The sequence below is a fragment of the Cupressus sempervirens genome, chromosome 3, assembly GCF_028749045.1.
Source record: "Cupressus sempervirens isolate cs-2001-9-10 chromosome 3, ASM2874904v1, whole genome shotgun sequence".
NCBI lineage: Eukaryota > Viridiplantae > Streptophyta > Pinopsida > Cupressales > Cupressaceae > Cupressus > Cupressus sempervirens.
Genome location: NC_143120.1, coordinates 770,172,022 through 770,188,985, shown reverse-complemented (window position 1 = coordinate 770,188,985; position 16,964 = coordinate 770,172,022). Strand labels below are relative to the sequence as shown.

Below are 16,964 nucleotides of genomic sequence, written 5' to 3'. Positions count from 1 at the left end.
GGCTCATATTCTCATTTGAGGACCTCACTTTGTCTAATCTAAAGTTTGTATTAGTTTTGTTAGTAAATGCTTTGTTTTTTAAATAGATTAGTGTTTCTTGCTAACATATTAGTGTATACACTTACAACCAAAATGGGCCTTCATAAAGGCTTAAACACACAAGCTCCACAACCTTAGGCCTTATTACAAGTTAACACACACTAACAAACCAAAATTGTGAGTGTCCCTAAACCAGAAGGATTCGTAAGTAGATTATTTTTGAGGAAACGAGAAAAAAAAAAATTTCCTAGCCACAACCAATTCTTGAAGACATTGCACTATAAAGGAGTACACAATTTCATGAGGAGTTTTGTAGGAACCAACGACCTAGCAAAAACCAAAAACCCCTTAATCTTGTTATTTAAATTATGGGAGTTCTTCATATCTTGCAGCTAGTTTAGACAAGGGAGTTGGAGTCCCAAATATTGTTAAAATGTTTCATCCCCCTTCTTAAAACAACATTGAGCCTATTTAGGAAAACTAACAACCAAAATCACGTGATATCGTATAAGCCTATTCCATCAAATAAAGGAACAAGGAAAGATGAAACCTTGTTGCTATTGATTCCTTCTCCAATCCAAAAAACTATACCCTAACTTACAAGCCTTCCAAATAGATAGCAATGGAACATACCTTTTAATAATAAAAAGGCCATGTAAAATCTTATCCATCCAACCCATATTATGCCACCTATTATTCATATCAGCAAGAGAAATTCTATTTTGCACCAAGATCTTCCATGGTTCAACTCTTGAGACAACTCTTACTATCTATTTATAGATAAACAAATCCCTTGAGTCCTAGGATCCAAGAAACTCAACTCTCCTCTATGCTTTAGTTGAATACTATGAAGATAAGAGGAAGACTTGAAGCCTTCCTTGTCATCCTAATTGATAAATCGTAAGACAAATTTTTTTATAAAAAATTACATTACAATTTTGATTTAATATATTGGCATTTTAACCAGTAAAGATTATATTATTAGAAATGGAAATGAATGCCATTTTTTTAGAGCTTATAGATAAGATAAGATAATATAATATTAATGTCCAACAAGTAACCACAACACGGGTCTATGGGACTAGGAGCTTACAATCAAGAAGATAGCATCAAACCGAACACCAAACAGTGCCGATAAAAGAGCAAGCACAAACCTAAAATAGAAGATGAAGAAGAGAGTAAGAGTCACCCCGAACATGATTAGGGTCTAGGGATCCTTCCTCGAAGGGAAGAAGGACAACAATGAATGAGATGGACGAGGGTGACTAGGGGCTATGTTCTGTTGCTGAGTGTTGCGGGAGGAGTGTCGCTAGCAAAGAGGAACACTACGGGGTTTCATTGATTTGGAGTGGCCGATGTCACGAAAAACTATACGATCGCTTCGTACCCTAAGCATGAGATAAGGGCAAGAAGGTCTTGATAAGTTGTACCTGGGTCTGACCCTTGGGGAAAGATAATTGCAAAGTGTGGTCGCAAAGTTGTATGGATTTAAGAAGATAGAGCGCAAGGCAACACTGATCTGTGTAGCTGAAGAAGTCCAAGAGGGATTTGCACTCTCTAAACAAACAATAGAATCTCCCTCTGATCTTGTAGTATATGGGGCATCTAAAAAGGAAATGGGTCTCAGATTCTACCTCCACCATGGTACAAAGTCTACAAACCCAATCCTCTCTATCTATATGGTGGTCGCTTTGAATCCGGAGTCGATGAGAGCCCACCCTGAAGGAGTCAAGGGAGATACGTAGGGCATGGGTCCACTGTCTATGTAAGTAGTTTGGGCACCAAATGATCCCATCTCGAATATCCAAGAATTGTTCGGCATAGAACGCCATCCTCGGACGTAAACCCCTCGGAGGATCAACCCAAGTCTAGATAATATATTGTATGTAGATGTCTAGTCTGACATATCTATTCAACTCCTGTCGAGAGCGAAGGAGGTGAGCTGGAGTGTCCACTGAAAACTGGTAGGGAGGGAGACGGTTGATGTCTATCTTGACCGATCTCAATAGGATAGTAGCCTAAGTGTACCAACAATGGGCCCTAGAGGCTGGATCAAAGTCTGTAATAACAATTGAAGAGCAATATGCCAAGTGAGGGTATCTATGTCAGCCTTCAATTGAGTCCGCAAAGCCACGAAGGCAATGGAGGAACTAGATCAGGTCAACGATGGCTGCTTGTTTGAAAGGGTGGAAACCAAACTCAGCCAAAATAATACTGTGGGGGGGGGGGGATCTTTGGCATCTAATAATTCGATGGAGGAGCAAAATCTAGATACGCTTGATCGAGGCCCAATTTGAGTCTAAAAGGGAAGCCCCCCATACCACCAAACCATAGAGTATTGTGGATCTGACTAGGGAATCCAAGAGGGATAACTTAGTCGAGGTGTCCTAGAAGTGATGTGTAAAGCATTGTCTCTCAAGCATGGCAAGGGAACCCAACACTTCACAAATCTAAGGTTGAATGGTTGGTTTTAGGCTGAAATGGGGCCCATAAAAATTAACTCCAAAGTATGTGCAAGATGAAGCAATCTCAAATTCCCAACCCTGGAAGTGGAAATGGAGATGTGAGGTCTTCAAACTGTTGAAGACCATAACACAGGTCTTCTCAAGGTTCACAACCAATGATCTCAAGTCACAAAAAGATGCAAGTCTATCAAGGAGCCTTTGAAGCCCCTCGGGAGAAGAAGCTAAAAGAGCTACATCATCAACAAAAAGGAGGATGGACATTAGTACCTTGTGTAGATGACAGTCGTCACTTGAGGAAGAGGAGTCACAAAGAAAGGTCTCGAGCTTGTCAATGTAGATCCCAAACAAGGTGGGTGATAGTGCGCAACCCTGCTTCACCCCAATGGTGCTCTTGATAGGATCAAAGAGGCCTTCGGGGGTTCTGAGGTCTTGAGTCTACCAACCACCTTCTCGTATAACCTCATGATCGTTGTCAATAAGATCTCAGAAATACCAATATCTCTAAGCCTCTGAAAAAGGGCCACACAAAACAACAATAGACTTTCATCTTGCGATGGCAGGCCTCCTCGATAATAGCTCGTAGTGTGAAAATATGACCACCAGAAAACCTGCTTGACCCTTGGCCCTGCACTCTCTCATGTTAAGCTCTCTAGATAAAATGGTATTCAAAGTTGTGGCATAGAGTTTGGCAAAGGTATTCCCGATCATGATGGTCCTATAGTTGCTAGGGTCTGAAACCAACCCAGACTTATGGATTGAGTGGATAGTGTGCATCGACCAAGAGTCTAGAAACCCAGTACAATCTACTCTACTAAAGAGTGTAGAGAGGAAATGACCCAGGATCAAGGTACCTAGCTTGAAGAGCTCAACCTAAAAACCCTCCTCATCAATCATCCTACTGCATCTCATAAGTCTAATGGCCTCATAAATGCTAGAGGTGGAAAACATGAGACAATGGGGAGGCGGGATGGGACGGGAAACAAGCTGACCATGGATGTCATAAAGCATGGAAATGTGGGAGGCAAGGGAGCGAAGGTCCAAGGTGGACAAGGGTTGGGAGCGATGGAGGAACATGATGTGCCAAAACAGCTTGGGACAATGAGTAAGCGTGTTGCAGAGGGACCTACATTGTGATGCAATGAGTAACTGCTTATTATGGCGAAGAAAGTGATAGTAAGAGAGTCGTAAGTCCATGAAAGTAGGGGAATGAGTATAAAAGCCCGAGCGCATGGAGCGATGGAAAGTTTTACAGATATCATCATACCATTGGTTCATGGGACAAGTATTTCGCTATGTAGATTTGGGGGTGCGGGAAGGTAGTGGGGGATAGAGAGGAGAGCAGACTCCCATATCGCGGAGGCAAGCAGGTGGAACATGGTGGACACCTGGCTGGATCAGTAAAGCTATTAGAGAAGAGCAATCTTCTTAGATGGAGGATAAAAAGGTCTTGGTCACTCTCATAGAAGTAGAAACGAGTAGGGGGGTGAAGCAAAGCATTCGGGGGGTGAGAGATGGGAGGTAGAGGGTGGGAAGAAGAAGAGACATGAATCGTAAGACTAGGGAGAGAGTGATTGGCCAAGGGGAGGCGGGAAATGGTAAAGTTGTGGATGAGGGGGATGAAGGAAGCAAAACTAAGGATGTAGTCAACCACACTCGGACCCCCACTAAGAGGCCAACAGGTAAAAGTCTCAAAGCCCGGGAGACAAGAGAGGTCGTTCAGGACCACTAGGTCAGAGGACTCACAAAGATGGAGAAGGTGGCGACCATAGACGAAAAGAGGCCCATTGTGATCCTCGGATAAGTGTTGGAGCCCCATACTGGTAAGATCACTCTCGAAAGTACAAGTCAAGTTGGAACCGCAGTCGTGTTGAGGAGTCCGAAGATCTCTAGTCTACGCATTGAAGTCCCCTAAGATGATGACATCACCTATAGCCCTGAACTTGGAGATGTAGTCATATAAGTCAGTAAAACGGTCCCCATCCTCTACACTGTGCAAGGCGTAAGGCGAGGAAATCAATGGAAAGTAACAAGCAACAATGAAGATATCTCGTTGATGGCGGCTAGTGTAACCAATGCGAATCCACATAAATCTAGCATAAGTGTCAAAATGAACCATCGACGTAGTGTTGAACAGATCATCTCTAATCAAACATGCAACGCCACCAAAGCCACATACACCCCTAGAAGCACAAACCTCTCTACAAATTGAAAGCCACTGATAACTAGCGTAACCTAGAAGAGGGCGAACAAGACTCTCATGTGTCTCGGTGTACCAAGATATCCGCAGAACCAACAACATCATGGAGGAGACCCAGGAGGGACCACAAAGAGCCATTACTGTTCCAACGGTTGATAAGAAGAGAGTAAGAGGAAGGTCCATCCTTGACCAACTGCTTTTGAAAGCATCATGCGGCTTGGGAGCCTGTCTTGATTCCCAACTGCTAAGAGGAGAATCCTAAATAACTGCCCTGAGGTTGTGAATAATCACCCACTTACCATTGTGCCTCGCCTTAGCCACAAGGCTCCTAGAATGCTTCAGCTCTACCATCTGGGATTTCGTGAGATCCTCGTCTAAGTAAATCTTAGGGGAAAGAGGGAATAACTTCCTCTTTGCCCTAAGTGCCCACAACCTATCAAAGAGGGAGAGAAACAAGATAAATAGAGTGTCATATGGGCCTAACCAACACCTGTCAAGTGTGATGTCTGAGATGCCAAGCTGGTCCTTGAGGAAGGAGTGCCCAACTGCTAAGGGGTCAACATTGGAGGGGAGACCAAGAACTCGTAGGTTTAATTCACAAGTTTGCCTCACACACTCATCATCCATCTTCCCTTGAACCAACTTCTCGACATCTGAAAGTGGTGCAATAGCAACAGAGTTGCACAAAGAGGCCCAATTATTTACCTTGGCTTTAGTTTCCGTCAATAGAGAGGAATGCCTCTACAACCTCAGATTGTATCTGTTTGATAGTGTTCAATTCCTTGAGTTGCTCGATAACAGAGTCCATATCTAATCTAAGGCCTACAATTTTAGTGACTAGCGATTGCACAATATCCCAGAGAGTATGATTCTTAACTTCCAATATAGACAACTGATCAAGCATTTTCTTAGAGAGTGAGGATGACAATAGAATTGCATCTTTCAGGATTGTATTCTCAAACTCCACTTTTGTCAAGTGATCAATGAGATGTTGGAGAGTGATAAGGTCAGGTAGGGGGTCCATGACGTGCAAGGAGGTGCACTACCAACCATAAGAAGTCAGCTGCCAGAGACTTAAAATGTTAATACAACTTAGGCATTTTGTCAAACAGTTTGTCGACAACTGGCCCTTGCTACAAAGGCTTGCTTTAGAGGTATTTTGTCAAACAGTTGGATGTTGCTGAATTCCCAACTTCAATGCAGGTCAAATACTCTGTAGAGAACCCATAGCACTAGCAGACACGACACACCACAGAGAAGGGTCCTTTTCACTAGTAGGGAAAGAAATTGGCAAAGTTGCTCCACTTCATCCACGATACAACCACAACAAAGAGGAATCACGACAATAAGAATGAAATCACAACATAAGAGGAATCACAACACCAGAAGGAAGACCCACGACACCAATGGAATGTGCAAAAACGATAAAGACCAACGAGTGGAATGTCAAGAAGGAGGACCCATAGCAGAGACAAATGCTCCACATACTATATTATAAGAGGCAAAAGAATTTCATAAACCATAATTCTTCTATACTTTTTATGTTTTCTCTTGAAATAAATGTAGCTTTAGAAGGCATTAATGGTTAGGCTTGAAATGCATATGCCAATCTAATTCTTATGAGGATGAATAAATATAATCTAAACTTATTTATAAGCTTGGAAAATCAACCTTAAAGCTTTGATTTCTTAATGTTTTGAATGATTAGAAGGATTATAAATATGTTAATGATTATATGTGATTTCCCATTTTAAATTTTAGATGGCTTACAAGGGCTTATAGATAAGTGACTTATCTTGTTCCCTCATACCCTCTAAATCATGACATCCAAACTTCTAATACACATTTTAAAAAAAAATGATATATTTTTGTTAAAATGTTTATTTTAAATTATTTTTCTATTAACATTTATATTAATTTGATTGATCTTATTTATAAGTTAGGCTAGTATTTACTTTATTTATTTTATGATAATTCAAATTAAAAGCAAGCATTTGCTTTTTGAATTTTATGATAATTCAAATTGAAAGCATGTTGCCAATGGGCCCTTCGTAAAGAGCCCACTGGGGATCAAGCGTGTGGCTCTAACCTTGAAAAGGGATGAGGTTGGGACCATGCCCTGGACGAATTTGGTGTATCAGGTAGGTACAAATATTTCGTGGACCTCCAAAAAAAATAAAAATTGAAAGTATATTACTTTCAAACTTTCTTTAAAAAAGGAGTACAAATTTAAATTTAAACAAGTAGCTTGCCAAATAAATTTGTAATATTTTAGGAACCATCCAAAATTTTCCAAGAAAAGTTAAATAGAACATAGTTAACACTAGACAATCTAGAATATGTGTCTATTTTTCTTTAAACATGATGCCTAGTCTTTTAAAGTTCTGCTATTTGTTCAATTCATTCAACATTTTTGATAAGGAGCTTCATAACAGTAAAAAGGAACTTTCTATAGTTCATGATACTAGCCATTTGTTTTCAAGTGTACTTATGATTGTAGTAGTATAAAACTACCCTATAGTCCTTATGGAAGATACCTTACTACAAATAAGGTACATATATACTACATATCTTATTTTCTATTAGAACTGAACTTTTGACCTTTTAAGCGCACAAATTCTCCACCACTAGACTTATACAACAAATGAATATAGGAGAGAGGATCTACTACTTGAACGTGTTCCAATAGTTGTGATAGGAGCTGTTGACTTGATACCTACAGTTATTGACTTAATGCCTAATTTTTTTGACAACATTGTGTACAAATACTTGTGACTTTAAAGTTGTTAGTACAATGCTAACTACCCAAAATTGAATAAAATGTACCCTTGGTTATAGAAATTAACCAATGATGTGATGCCACATCACCTGTTCAACTATGGTTACCCTTTATGCACAACTATTGGTCTCACTTTTTATTTGGGCTGTTTTGGACAACTTGACAAAAAGCATGCTGATGTGGCATCATAATGGGTGATGTGGACTCGAAACCTTAGTTATAAATACATGACTCACCAAATAAAATGCTGTCATAAAATAGGAGCGATTTGAAATTTTCATGTAAGATTTTGATAAGCGCAAAATTAAGAACTCATTCAAAAATATTAAGTACCAAATGTTATTAAGATTAATAATGATATTTGATAAATATCTACCATTCTAAAGCACCTTGGCTGTGCCAACTTGTTGGGAGCTAAGACACGGTAACAGAATCTGCACAATAATCCGAATATAGAAGCAACATCTGCACAATAATATAAATATAGAAGCTGCTGGCATTAAAGAGAAGCATAAGAAATAATTACTAATTTGCATTATCCACTCTAACAATGTAGAGCATTAAAAGTACAGTAAACTACAAAAAGGAATTAAGGTTATGGAGTAGGGCTAGTCAAAAATCTCTCAAGGAATGTTCATTAACAGTTTCCTTGGATTCTTAAATTCTTGTACATGAAAGTAAGGATTTCTTTTTTAAAAGTCATGCAAGCTCTGCACAATAATATAAATATAGAAGCTGCTGGCATTAAAGAGAAGCATAAGAAATAATTACTAATTTGCATTATCCACTCTAACAATGTAGAGCATTAAAAGTACAGTAAACTACAAAAAGGAATTAAGGTTATGAAGTAGGGCTAGTTAAAAATCTCTCAAGGAATGTTCATTAACAGTTTCCTTGGATTCTTAAATTCTTGTACATGAAAGTAAGGATTTCTTTTTTAAAAGTCATGCAAGCTGTTCGTAAGCTAGTAGATGGATTTTTCACTTTGCTTATTTAGTTTGCAGCTATATATGCAGGGCTCCAAGTTTACAGGGTAATATTATAGATAACAAAAAAGACGCAATTAAACACCATCATATATTGTGTACAAATGAGAGAGGAAAAATCCCATTTCAATTGATAAATGCGATAACATCAGGATTGTGTCCATGCTCATATGTTTCTCTTGAAACATAGTCAAAAAGACTTTTCTATAGACTATTATCAAAATCACTCATACTATGTCAGACATTCTGTTTGGTGGCACTCAAATGGAATACTCCAACCGACTGTTCTCCATTAGGTCTCATAAATGTTTTATTTCATTCTTGTGACCCAAGGCAATCCTCGCTTGTCACCTTCAGTAGGCTTCTGCTTATACCCTTGTTTCTTTCCACTTGCTTTGCCTTCGTGCTGCTTCACTTGAGAAGGCGGTGCCAAATGTGGTCCAAGGTAGATTTTCTCATTTTTACTGATTATCTGTCAAAAGAAATTTAGAAAAAAATTCCTTCACATTATCTTGTCAATCTCTTAAGACAAAAGCTCAATGTATTCCAATGAATAGCCCACTTTGTCGACCCACATTACATCCCACATACATTCTAACCTTCAGAAATTTATTTGGGAGTGGACTGATACTGAATGGGCAGGACAGGGAAAAATGTATATAAAAATGTCCAGAGACAACATGGAAGGCGTTGCCTAAAAACAGAGAAGTTGAAGATAGCAAGATATTGCTTCATTGCAATTTTCATGCACACCACAAAATGTAAGTTTAAGCTATAAAAATGAATTAACATAATTTTAGAAGGGCTAAGGGCCCAGTTCAATTGGGAACAACTCCTTCCAACCACCCACCAACGTATTGGGGTATGTCGAGACAACAGCATGCTGGAATGGGGGACAATGGACTTCATTTTCGGGACAGTGGGGGTTGACCAGGGATGGAGTGAAGGGGAGAATGGGGTAGAAAAGGGTGTTATATAGTATACATATAAAATTAGAAATGCTAGTTATGAAATGATGTTTCAGCATACATATCAAATTAAAATACTTGAACATAGCAAAATTACAATAAGAACTAGAACCGTTGAACATTCAACATAGAAACATATTTAATACTCAATAATGAGATTCAAAAATCAAAATTCAAATAGAAATTCAAGTACTCATCCCAGCAGCAGCTTAATTGAGGAATGGTGAGAGTGAGTATACTTAAATACCCGATAGAAGATGTCTCAGAGATGGGTACATTGGGAAGGGGATGCAAATCCCCGTATTTCACTGGACATGCTCCACCAGTGTCATGAGTCACATTAAAAATAGAAAAACACAAATTCAAAAATTTTCTTTTCTTTTCAAAATGCACTGTAAAAAACTTATACTAACTTTTGTATGTAACATCTCTAATATGCAAGTTAAAATCCTAAATATCAATTCAGCTTACACAAGGAGAGAGTTGGCCTAGAATAAAATGCTCTCAGAGAGAAACACTCCAAATGCAAACTATAAAGGTCTGGCATATATACAGTAGAATTAAAAAAAGAGCACAGTTCTGATGGAAATCATTCCTCCCCGGTTTAAAACCTTCAACAGAGAAGGCCATAAAAAAGCTTTGAGCAGTTCATCTTTAATATTGTTAATAAACTCCTGAAGCTCAAGTCGTCCTTCACAGTGGGAGATCTGGTTTTAACTAGAATGGGCTTGGAATTGGAATGAATCCTTCCCAATATAAACAATCCAAGGTTTAGCATTTCCTCAAATAATTCTTCCATAATGTGAAATACACAGAAACCCAGAAACATAAAACTAAGACTGCTAATTCGATTCAAGAATCCATTAGCCGATATCACAAAAATATAAAACAATAGAAATCCTTAAAAATCCTAATCCAAGACCTTTCTCACCTTTTGAGAAGAGGACGTGGAACTCTTAGCTGCCACTGAATCATCCTTCACCGAGATACAATTGGCAAGCTTCAGACTTGGAATCTCAAAACCATCAGCATCTGCAAAGGCCAATACCACATTCAATATGTATACCAAATCCATCAGCATACAAATAAAACTCTCACCAAACAATTAACACTTCCAGATAATGCAGAGACTGAAGTATCCTCTGAAAGAGACCACAAAACAAATCACTGAAGCATTTCCTTATAAAATCAATACACCATTGAAACATAACTTCAGTACTACATATATTGGAATTTGGAAAACATTTCAGTAGGGGAAGAAGAAAGAAAGGATGGCTATTTTAAGTCTCTTTTATTTTGGTAACCAGAGAAACTAAACTAGGGTTTTTTCTTGCACATTATCACAGACCAAAAGTGCCCAACTAGTGCTTTCAATCAAAGAAAAAAATGCCCTGTAAAAACATGAAGATTTCCTCACCCCATTCATCTACTTCAACGGAAGCACAATGAGATGACTCCATTTTGCCCTCCTTGGGCAGCCAATCTCATGGATTCCAAGAAAAAGAAAAATGCATAAACTCCGTTATTCTGCAACAAACCCTCAGAATCACTTAAATAGACAAGGTTTCTTGCTCTAAACATATACCCAAGAGCTTAACTGCTCAGGAAACCACTAAAACAGAGCAAAAAACCTCTAAAACAGAGCAGAACGGCGCCTCTTCCAAATACCCACCGGCCATGACAAAGCGGGCGACTCTAAATCTTTCAAAAACCTCTAAATATAGAGTCAACTAGCGGCTTCTTCCCAGTGGAGAGAATCTAGTACGCATGCTAACTCTGCTAGTCATCATTTGTGTTGGATTTTTATCTTGTTCGGTACCTAGCTTGCTACTTTTTAGGTTTACTTTGCTTGTGATCAGATTTTTGTTGGATTCTGTTGCGGCCCTACAAGATGATGCAGGATTGATTCAGATTTGCTGTCCGCTTGTCCATTTGATTACCGTTTTACTTTACTAACTCCTAAAAGAAATCAATGGATGATCTGGTGGGTTCACTGCAAGATGAATTTGTTTCTTCAAACTTTTTCGTGGTTTGTCGCGATGCTTCCTGTAAAATTACAGAGACAAATGCCCGCTTACGAATTTCCAAATTTCCGTGTATTTAAATAAAGGAGTAGTTTTAGTTTGTAAGGAAACCTTTTTTCTAGATATTCGCTATGTAATGAGGATTTGCATTGCGTATGTACCTAATGAAAATAATATTTTATTTATGAAAAGTTTAAATTGATAATGTGATCATTGTACGGCTACTTGTCAGGTTCTGTAATTGAATAAATTTTATATATTGAAGATTCCATCTTTTTACCTTGTAATAGTGAATTTGAAATCATCTAAATCATCTTACATAATCTAGGGGAGAGGAAGGAAATTTGATTTGGGAGAATAAAAACGAAGTGAAAGAGGGAATAGAAAGAAATCAAGGCAAATATGAAAAAAGTGTATAAAAATATACATTCATCTAAAATATGTATATTTAAATATTTTATTAATAAATATATACATATATGTTTATATTTACATACATATATGTACGTATTATAGAAGTACATATCTCTAAAGAATACTTCGACAATAAAAAGAAAAAGATACTTTTAGTTTCTTGGGACAATATTTATTGGAGAAGTTAAGATTTAAGAGAACCAAATAATCACCAACATAATTATCAACTAGAATTAAATCAAATAACAATCATAAACATCAAATAAGTTAAAAGCTAGAATATATGTTACATTAACAAATGAGAACACTCAATGTGTACAAGATGGTTGTAAAGTTAGAAGTTGCAAATTTATTATGACTAAACTTCAAATGTGAATGACACGTGTGCACATGTGGAGGGTGATGGACAAATATTTGTAACCTCCCATGGGGGAGTGAGGAATATCTCAAACCTCAATGAGGCGAGATGACAAAGTCTCTAATCTCACGTGTGCACATGTCATGAGACAAAAAGTGTGTAACCTTAAGAGTGAACTTAACCCTTAATATTAAGGCTAAGTTAGACCTACCTACTTAGTGTGACTTAAGCCTAAGTATGGGTTAGTAAACACTACACTCTAATAGTCCTCCTTTTTAATTCATACTTAGGAGTATAACTTGATAGGAAAAGTCTAAGGTGTAGTTAAATGATGCACACTCCTTAGTTACACTCTACCTACGCAAAGGATTATCTCTAATCATTAAGAGATAATTTGCCAATAGACCAACCTACCAATATAGGCTTGCTTTACTAGCTTATTGTTAGAGTAAAGCGTTAATTTAATTTAATTTATTAAATTTTCTCTATTCCGTTCTTAAGATTTTACTTTATGCACCTTTTCCATCTCTATTTAATGATTAATTATTAAATAGCTTTTACCTTTTAGGTTACCTTTTGTAACTTTTTAGGTTACCCTTTCGAGTTTCAATCTCCTTTTATTAGGATTGATCTTTTGTAATTATCTTATCTATTTCATTTCTAAGAATACATTGTCATGTCCCCTTTTCAAATAATTAAAAATAATAATCTTTTCTAAGGCAGGCAGGCCCAAAAAGGTGAAGTTTCGGAAAAAAGGGGATAATCTTTGGGAGCTAATGGACTAATAAATAAAAATTATAATTAAAATATGTTTTATTAACCCCTCTTGGACGTGAGTTAGGGTTATGCCCTCTTTTAAGGGGTTTGGAGGCATTTTGGGCTCATTCCAAAATTTTATTTTTGCGCATTGCTTTGTTGTTCTTCAGAGCTGCCAAACCTTTGAAGAAGGAGACCCAAGAATGGGAGTTTGCAGGTTTCCAGGAAGGCTAAGGATGGGAGTTTGAAGCCATTCCATGTGCATGCTCATGCAGAGTTTGCCTTTGTGCTGAACAGTGCAGATTTGTGAGTTTTCGGGTGTGTTTTTTGGTATGAGTTTGATGTTTTCAGTTGAGTATTTCATATCAGTTTGGGTTGCTGTTGTATTTTAGACTTTAAGATGTTAAAATAGAGTTGAATATATGTATTGGGACATGATTAAACTTCTGAGATAGATTATTAGTGTTTTTGTGGTGTTTTCGGGCATTTTTGTGTTAATTTCGGGAGCCTGATGAGCATAGTTTTTGTCCTACATTTGTGAGCTTTTGTGTAAAGGCTATACAGATCTAGAAATGTCATTTTTTAGGCCATTATGCTGCTGAAATTTTTGTAAAAATGTCCATTTTCAGATTTATTAATAATTTGTGAAGTTGTGAAGTTTTTTGGCACTATTTCAGACATACCCGATTTGGGTTTATTTGAGAAATTGGTGGATCTTTGTAATATTGGTTGTTTGGTTTTAAAGATCTGATTAGAGGTTGGAAATATCATACAAAACTAGTAAAGGGACATTTCAGTGGTATCAGAGCCATGATCTTGCCAGCCTGAGGGTTTGTAGAAGTTTGCATGTCAGTTTTGACAACTACCCAGATCTTGCATGTCATAATTTGGTGGTTGCATGTTGCTTCTAATCAGTTGCATGTCAAAATCTATGGTTGCATGCTACTTCTAATCATTTGCATGTTAGTTCTTGGTGAATTTGGTGGTTGCATGTTGCTTCTAATCAGCTGCATGTCAAAATCTATGGTTGCATGCTACTTCTAATCAATTGCATGTTAGTTCTTGGTGTTTGAAGAAGTTATAACCTATTGGGGTTACACTCTACTTTATCCAGAATGGACAGGTATAGTATAGAGTCTCAGAGGACACAATCTTGGATAATTGATATCCAGAGTCAGAACAGTAGAAAGGATGGTTATTTAGACATTCAAGATAAACTTAGGAAAATAAGCCATGACATGTCTGAACAGTTGGTTGAGCAGCACCGTATAATGAATGACATGTTGTCTGACCCAGCTAAGGTGGATAAGTTGACTGGATTTCTATTTAGCAGATTGTCTCACAGGGTAGATGAGACAATTACCATGAACTTGCATGAGGAGTTTGAGAAACTAGCTCATAGCCAGGCTGAGGTCTCAGATTCTACTCTACCACAGGAGGTAGTGAGAAAGGATATTACACAGATTGATAGTAATGGTCAACTTGATACTCAAATTGAGACAATTGTATACAGGTCATCAAAGGATGATGTCACAGGTATTCAGGATGGTATAGTTACAACAGGTAGTGACTACAGCGTAGTGGGTTCAGATGATGATTATGAGGATGTTGTTGTGCATGATGGTGAGATACTTGTTAGAGATGAGTAGACATTGAGCATTCATGACTTTGCTGAGAAAGAGTACTAGGCACAGTTAGATGCTTCGACACATGAGGTTGAGGCTGGTAGTACTTCACATGATTTGTCGAGCTAGCTAAAAGTGAACAAAGATAGTATTTTGACTTCATTATCTCATCATGATAGGTATGTGGAGTTAGTTGGTATTGGTAATATTACTCAGGTGAGGATTTTTCTTGAGTTACCAGCTGATTCTAGTTTACAAATATGGACTCGAGATTGTTATATTGGCATTTGGGATTCAGTTGACTGGAGATCTTTAACACTTTTTGGTAGCAGTGTTTGTTTGGGTGCTATCATGGATTTGATTACCAGATTGCACGATGTTGTCTTTTCTTGTGCCAGCAGCTTGTCTGATGCTGGTATTAGTTTTTATACACCGGTGTTGGGCTTTGTTCATATATCCAGTCGACCATACTTGCTGGAATGTGTTGATGATCTTTCATATTTGGCAGTGTGTACAGATGAGTCCCAGGATCATATTGGCATTGATGACATCCAGGAGGATGCAGTGGGCAGTTTTGAAAACTTAGTTTCTTTGGGTACAAAGGAGTTGGACAACAATGCTATAGTTTTTGATACTCCATTTGTTGATATGAGCTTTAGAGTTGATTCATAGGATATGGATGGTAATAATCTAGAGACTAGTAACTTTGAGGATACTCCTTTAGACAGTGCATTAGAGGAGGTTTGTAGGAGACAGTCAAGTCAGTGCCATCATGTGTCTAATTAGTTGAGAGTTAGTGAGTGAGACATTGCTATCGCTTGCCAACATTTCGATGCTGCTCGTCAATTGTTAGCAGTTTATGGATGGGGTTCTCCTACTAGTGATGAGCAGGGAGGCAGCTATCTTTCCTTGACAGAGTTCCACTCTTTATGGGAGGCTATCAAGATTCTGAGACAGGATTATATGCAGTTGGTAGCCAATAGAGATTATCTTATGGAGTGGGGCAGTACAGCATATGATGCATTGTTGGCCAAGGAAGATGAGGTGAGTGAGCTTACTGAGCAGCTTGAGGTGACTTCTAAGATTCTTGAGAGTACACAGTTGGCTTTTAAGGAGTCACAGTTTCATTTGGCTAAGGTGACCATGGAGTTAGAGCAGCTACAGTCTTTACTAGATTCTGTACAGTCACAAGCTGTGGTGTCTGATGATCCGAGGATGTCCATGGTCGAGATTGTCAAAGATAGTGGAGATGGGGATGCATCCATCCTTGATACTAACATTGGCATATCAGGTTCATCCCCACTAGAGTCAGGTTCAGTTGAGTTGGGTGCTGCAGCAGATTGTTGTGGTATGCCTAACATGGTGGTGACCTCTAGCACTAATGGCACGAAGACTAGAGATGCTATATCAAAGACCATGTGTGATGATGGTGAGCCGATAGTTGACATGGTTCCTGCTAGTAATACTACTCCCTTAGTGATGACTTCAGAGGTAGTAGTCAGTTCCAACTTGGTTAGTGATCGATTGCAGTTAGTTACATCTGGATTGCAGTCTAAGCCACTGACTGAGATTGGCGCATTTTATCAGCATTACATTGTGAAGTATGCTCATCAATTTACCTTTGATGACCATCTTGATGAGATGATGATACAGAGATGTACTTTGGTTCCTAGTGCTTATCATCAGTTATGGGATAGTTTGACGCCTCGGGATGAGAGTCGTGATGGGCACAACATGGTGATAGGTTCTACAGTTTACAACTTGATAATACATGACTTAGAGCAGGAGTTTTGGAGTGATGCTTCAGCGGGTTTTGTTATTGATTCTACTCCTTTGGCTATGACATCTCCTGACTTAGCTGGTGATCAGTCACAGTGGGTTGTATCAATTGTTCATAGTAAGCTATTGACTGAGGTTGGTTTTATTTATCAACATTATATTGCAAGGTATGTACATCAGTTAGCATTTGATCCTTGTGTTGAGGAGTTGATGGCAGACAAATTTTGTTTGGGTTCCATTTCTTACTGTTTATCTTGTGATGGCTTTTCACCATCAGGGGTATATGGGAGTTATGCTTATGAGATAGTGGTCAGTGATCTGCAGAGTTGTGTTGACTGTAGGAGTTGTACAGTGTGTGGATTCTCCATACTTGGTATAGTTTCATTCGGGAGCATTCACCATTGTTGCAGAGTTGGATTGTACATTCCATATAGGCTAGTGGGATGCGTTGATGGTATTTACTATGTTGGTAGTTTGATTTGTCCACTTTACTTGGGTTTTGATGTTCTAAGAGTTTGTGTCTCGTGGGTTTCTGACTGTGGAAGTTGTGACTTTGGAGTTTGGTTGAGCAGTA

At 38.3% G+C, this 16,964-nt stretch overlaps 1 protein-coding gene across 2 annotated transcripts; it reads right to left on the bottom strand.

Moving 5' to 3' along the window:
• Positions 1-8,558: 8,558 nt before the first annotated feature.
• LOC149569068 (uncharacterized) lies at positions 8,559-11,536 on the bottom strand. Of its 2 annotated transcripts, none has more exons than XM_089821854.1 (4): positions 11,066-11,536; positions 10,852-10,961; positions 10,366-10,466; positions 8,559-8,938 (listed from the first exon to the last, which is right to left on the bottom strand). In XM_089821854.1, the coding sequence occupies exons 2-4, from the start codon at positions 10,892-10,894 to the stop codon at positions 8,777-8,779; spliced, it is 306 nt and encodes a 101-aa protein (XP_089677980.1). In that variant the 5' UTR covers positions 10,895-10,961; positions 11,066-11,536; the 3' UTR covers positions 8,559-8,776. The 2 variants fall into 2 exon arrangements, with proteins under 2 accessions (XP_089677980.1, XP_089677981.1); XM_089821855.1 differs by having other exon boundaries at positions 11,107-11,536.
• Positions 11,537-16,964: the final 5,428 nt, after the last annotated feature.

Excerpts from the sequence above, each read along its gene's own strand:
- LOC149569068 (XM_089821854.1), bottom strand. The coding sequence starts at position 10,894 with ATGGAGTCATCTCATTGTGCTTCCGTTGAAGTAGATGAATGGG. Across the intron at positions 10,467-10,851 it reads CGTTGAAGTAGATGAATGGG|ATGCTGATGGTTTTGAGATT; the intron begins GTGAGGAAATCT and ends TGGCCTTTGCAG. Across the intron at positions 8,939-10,365 it reads CCACGTCCTCTTCTCAAAAG|ATAATCAGTAAAAATGAGAA; the intron begins GTGAGAAAGGTC and ends TTCTTTTGACAG.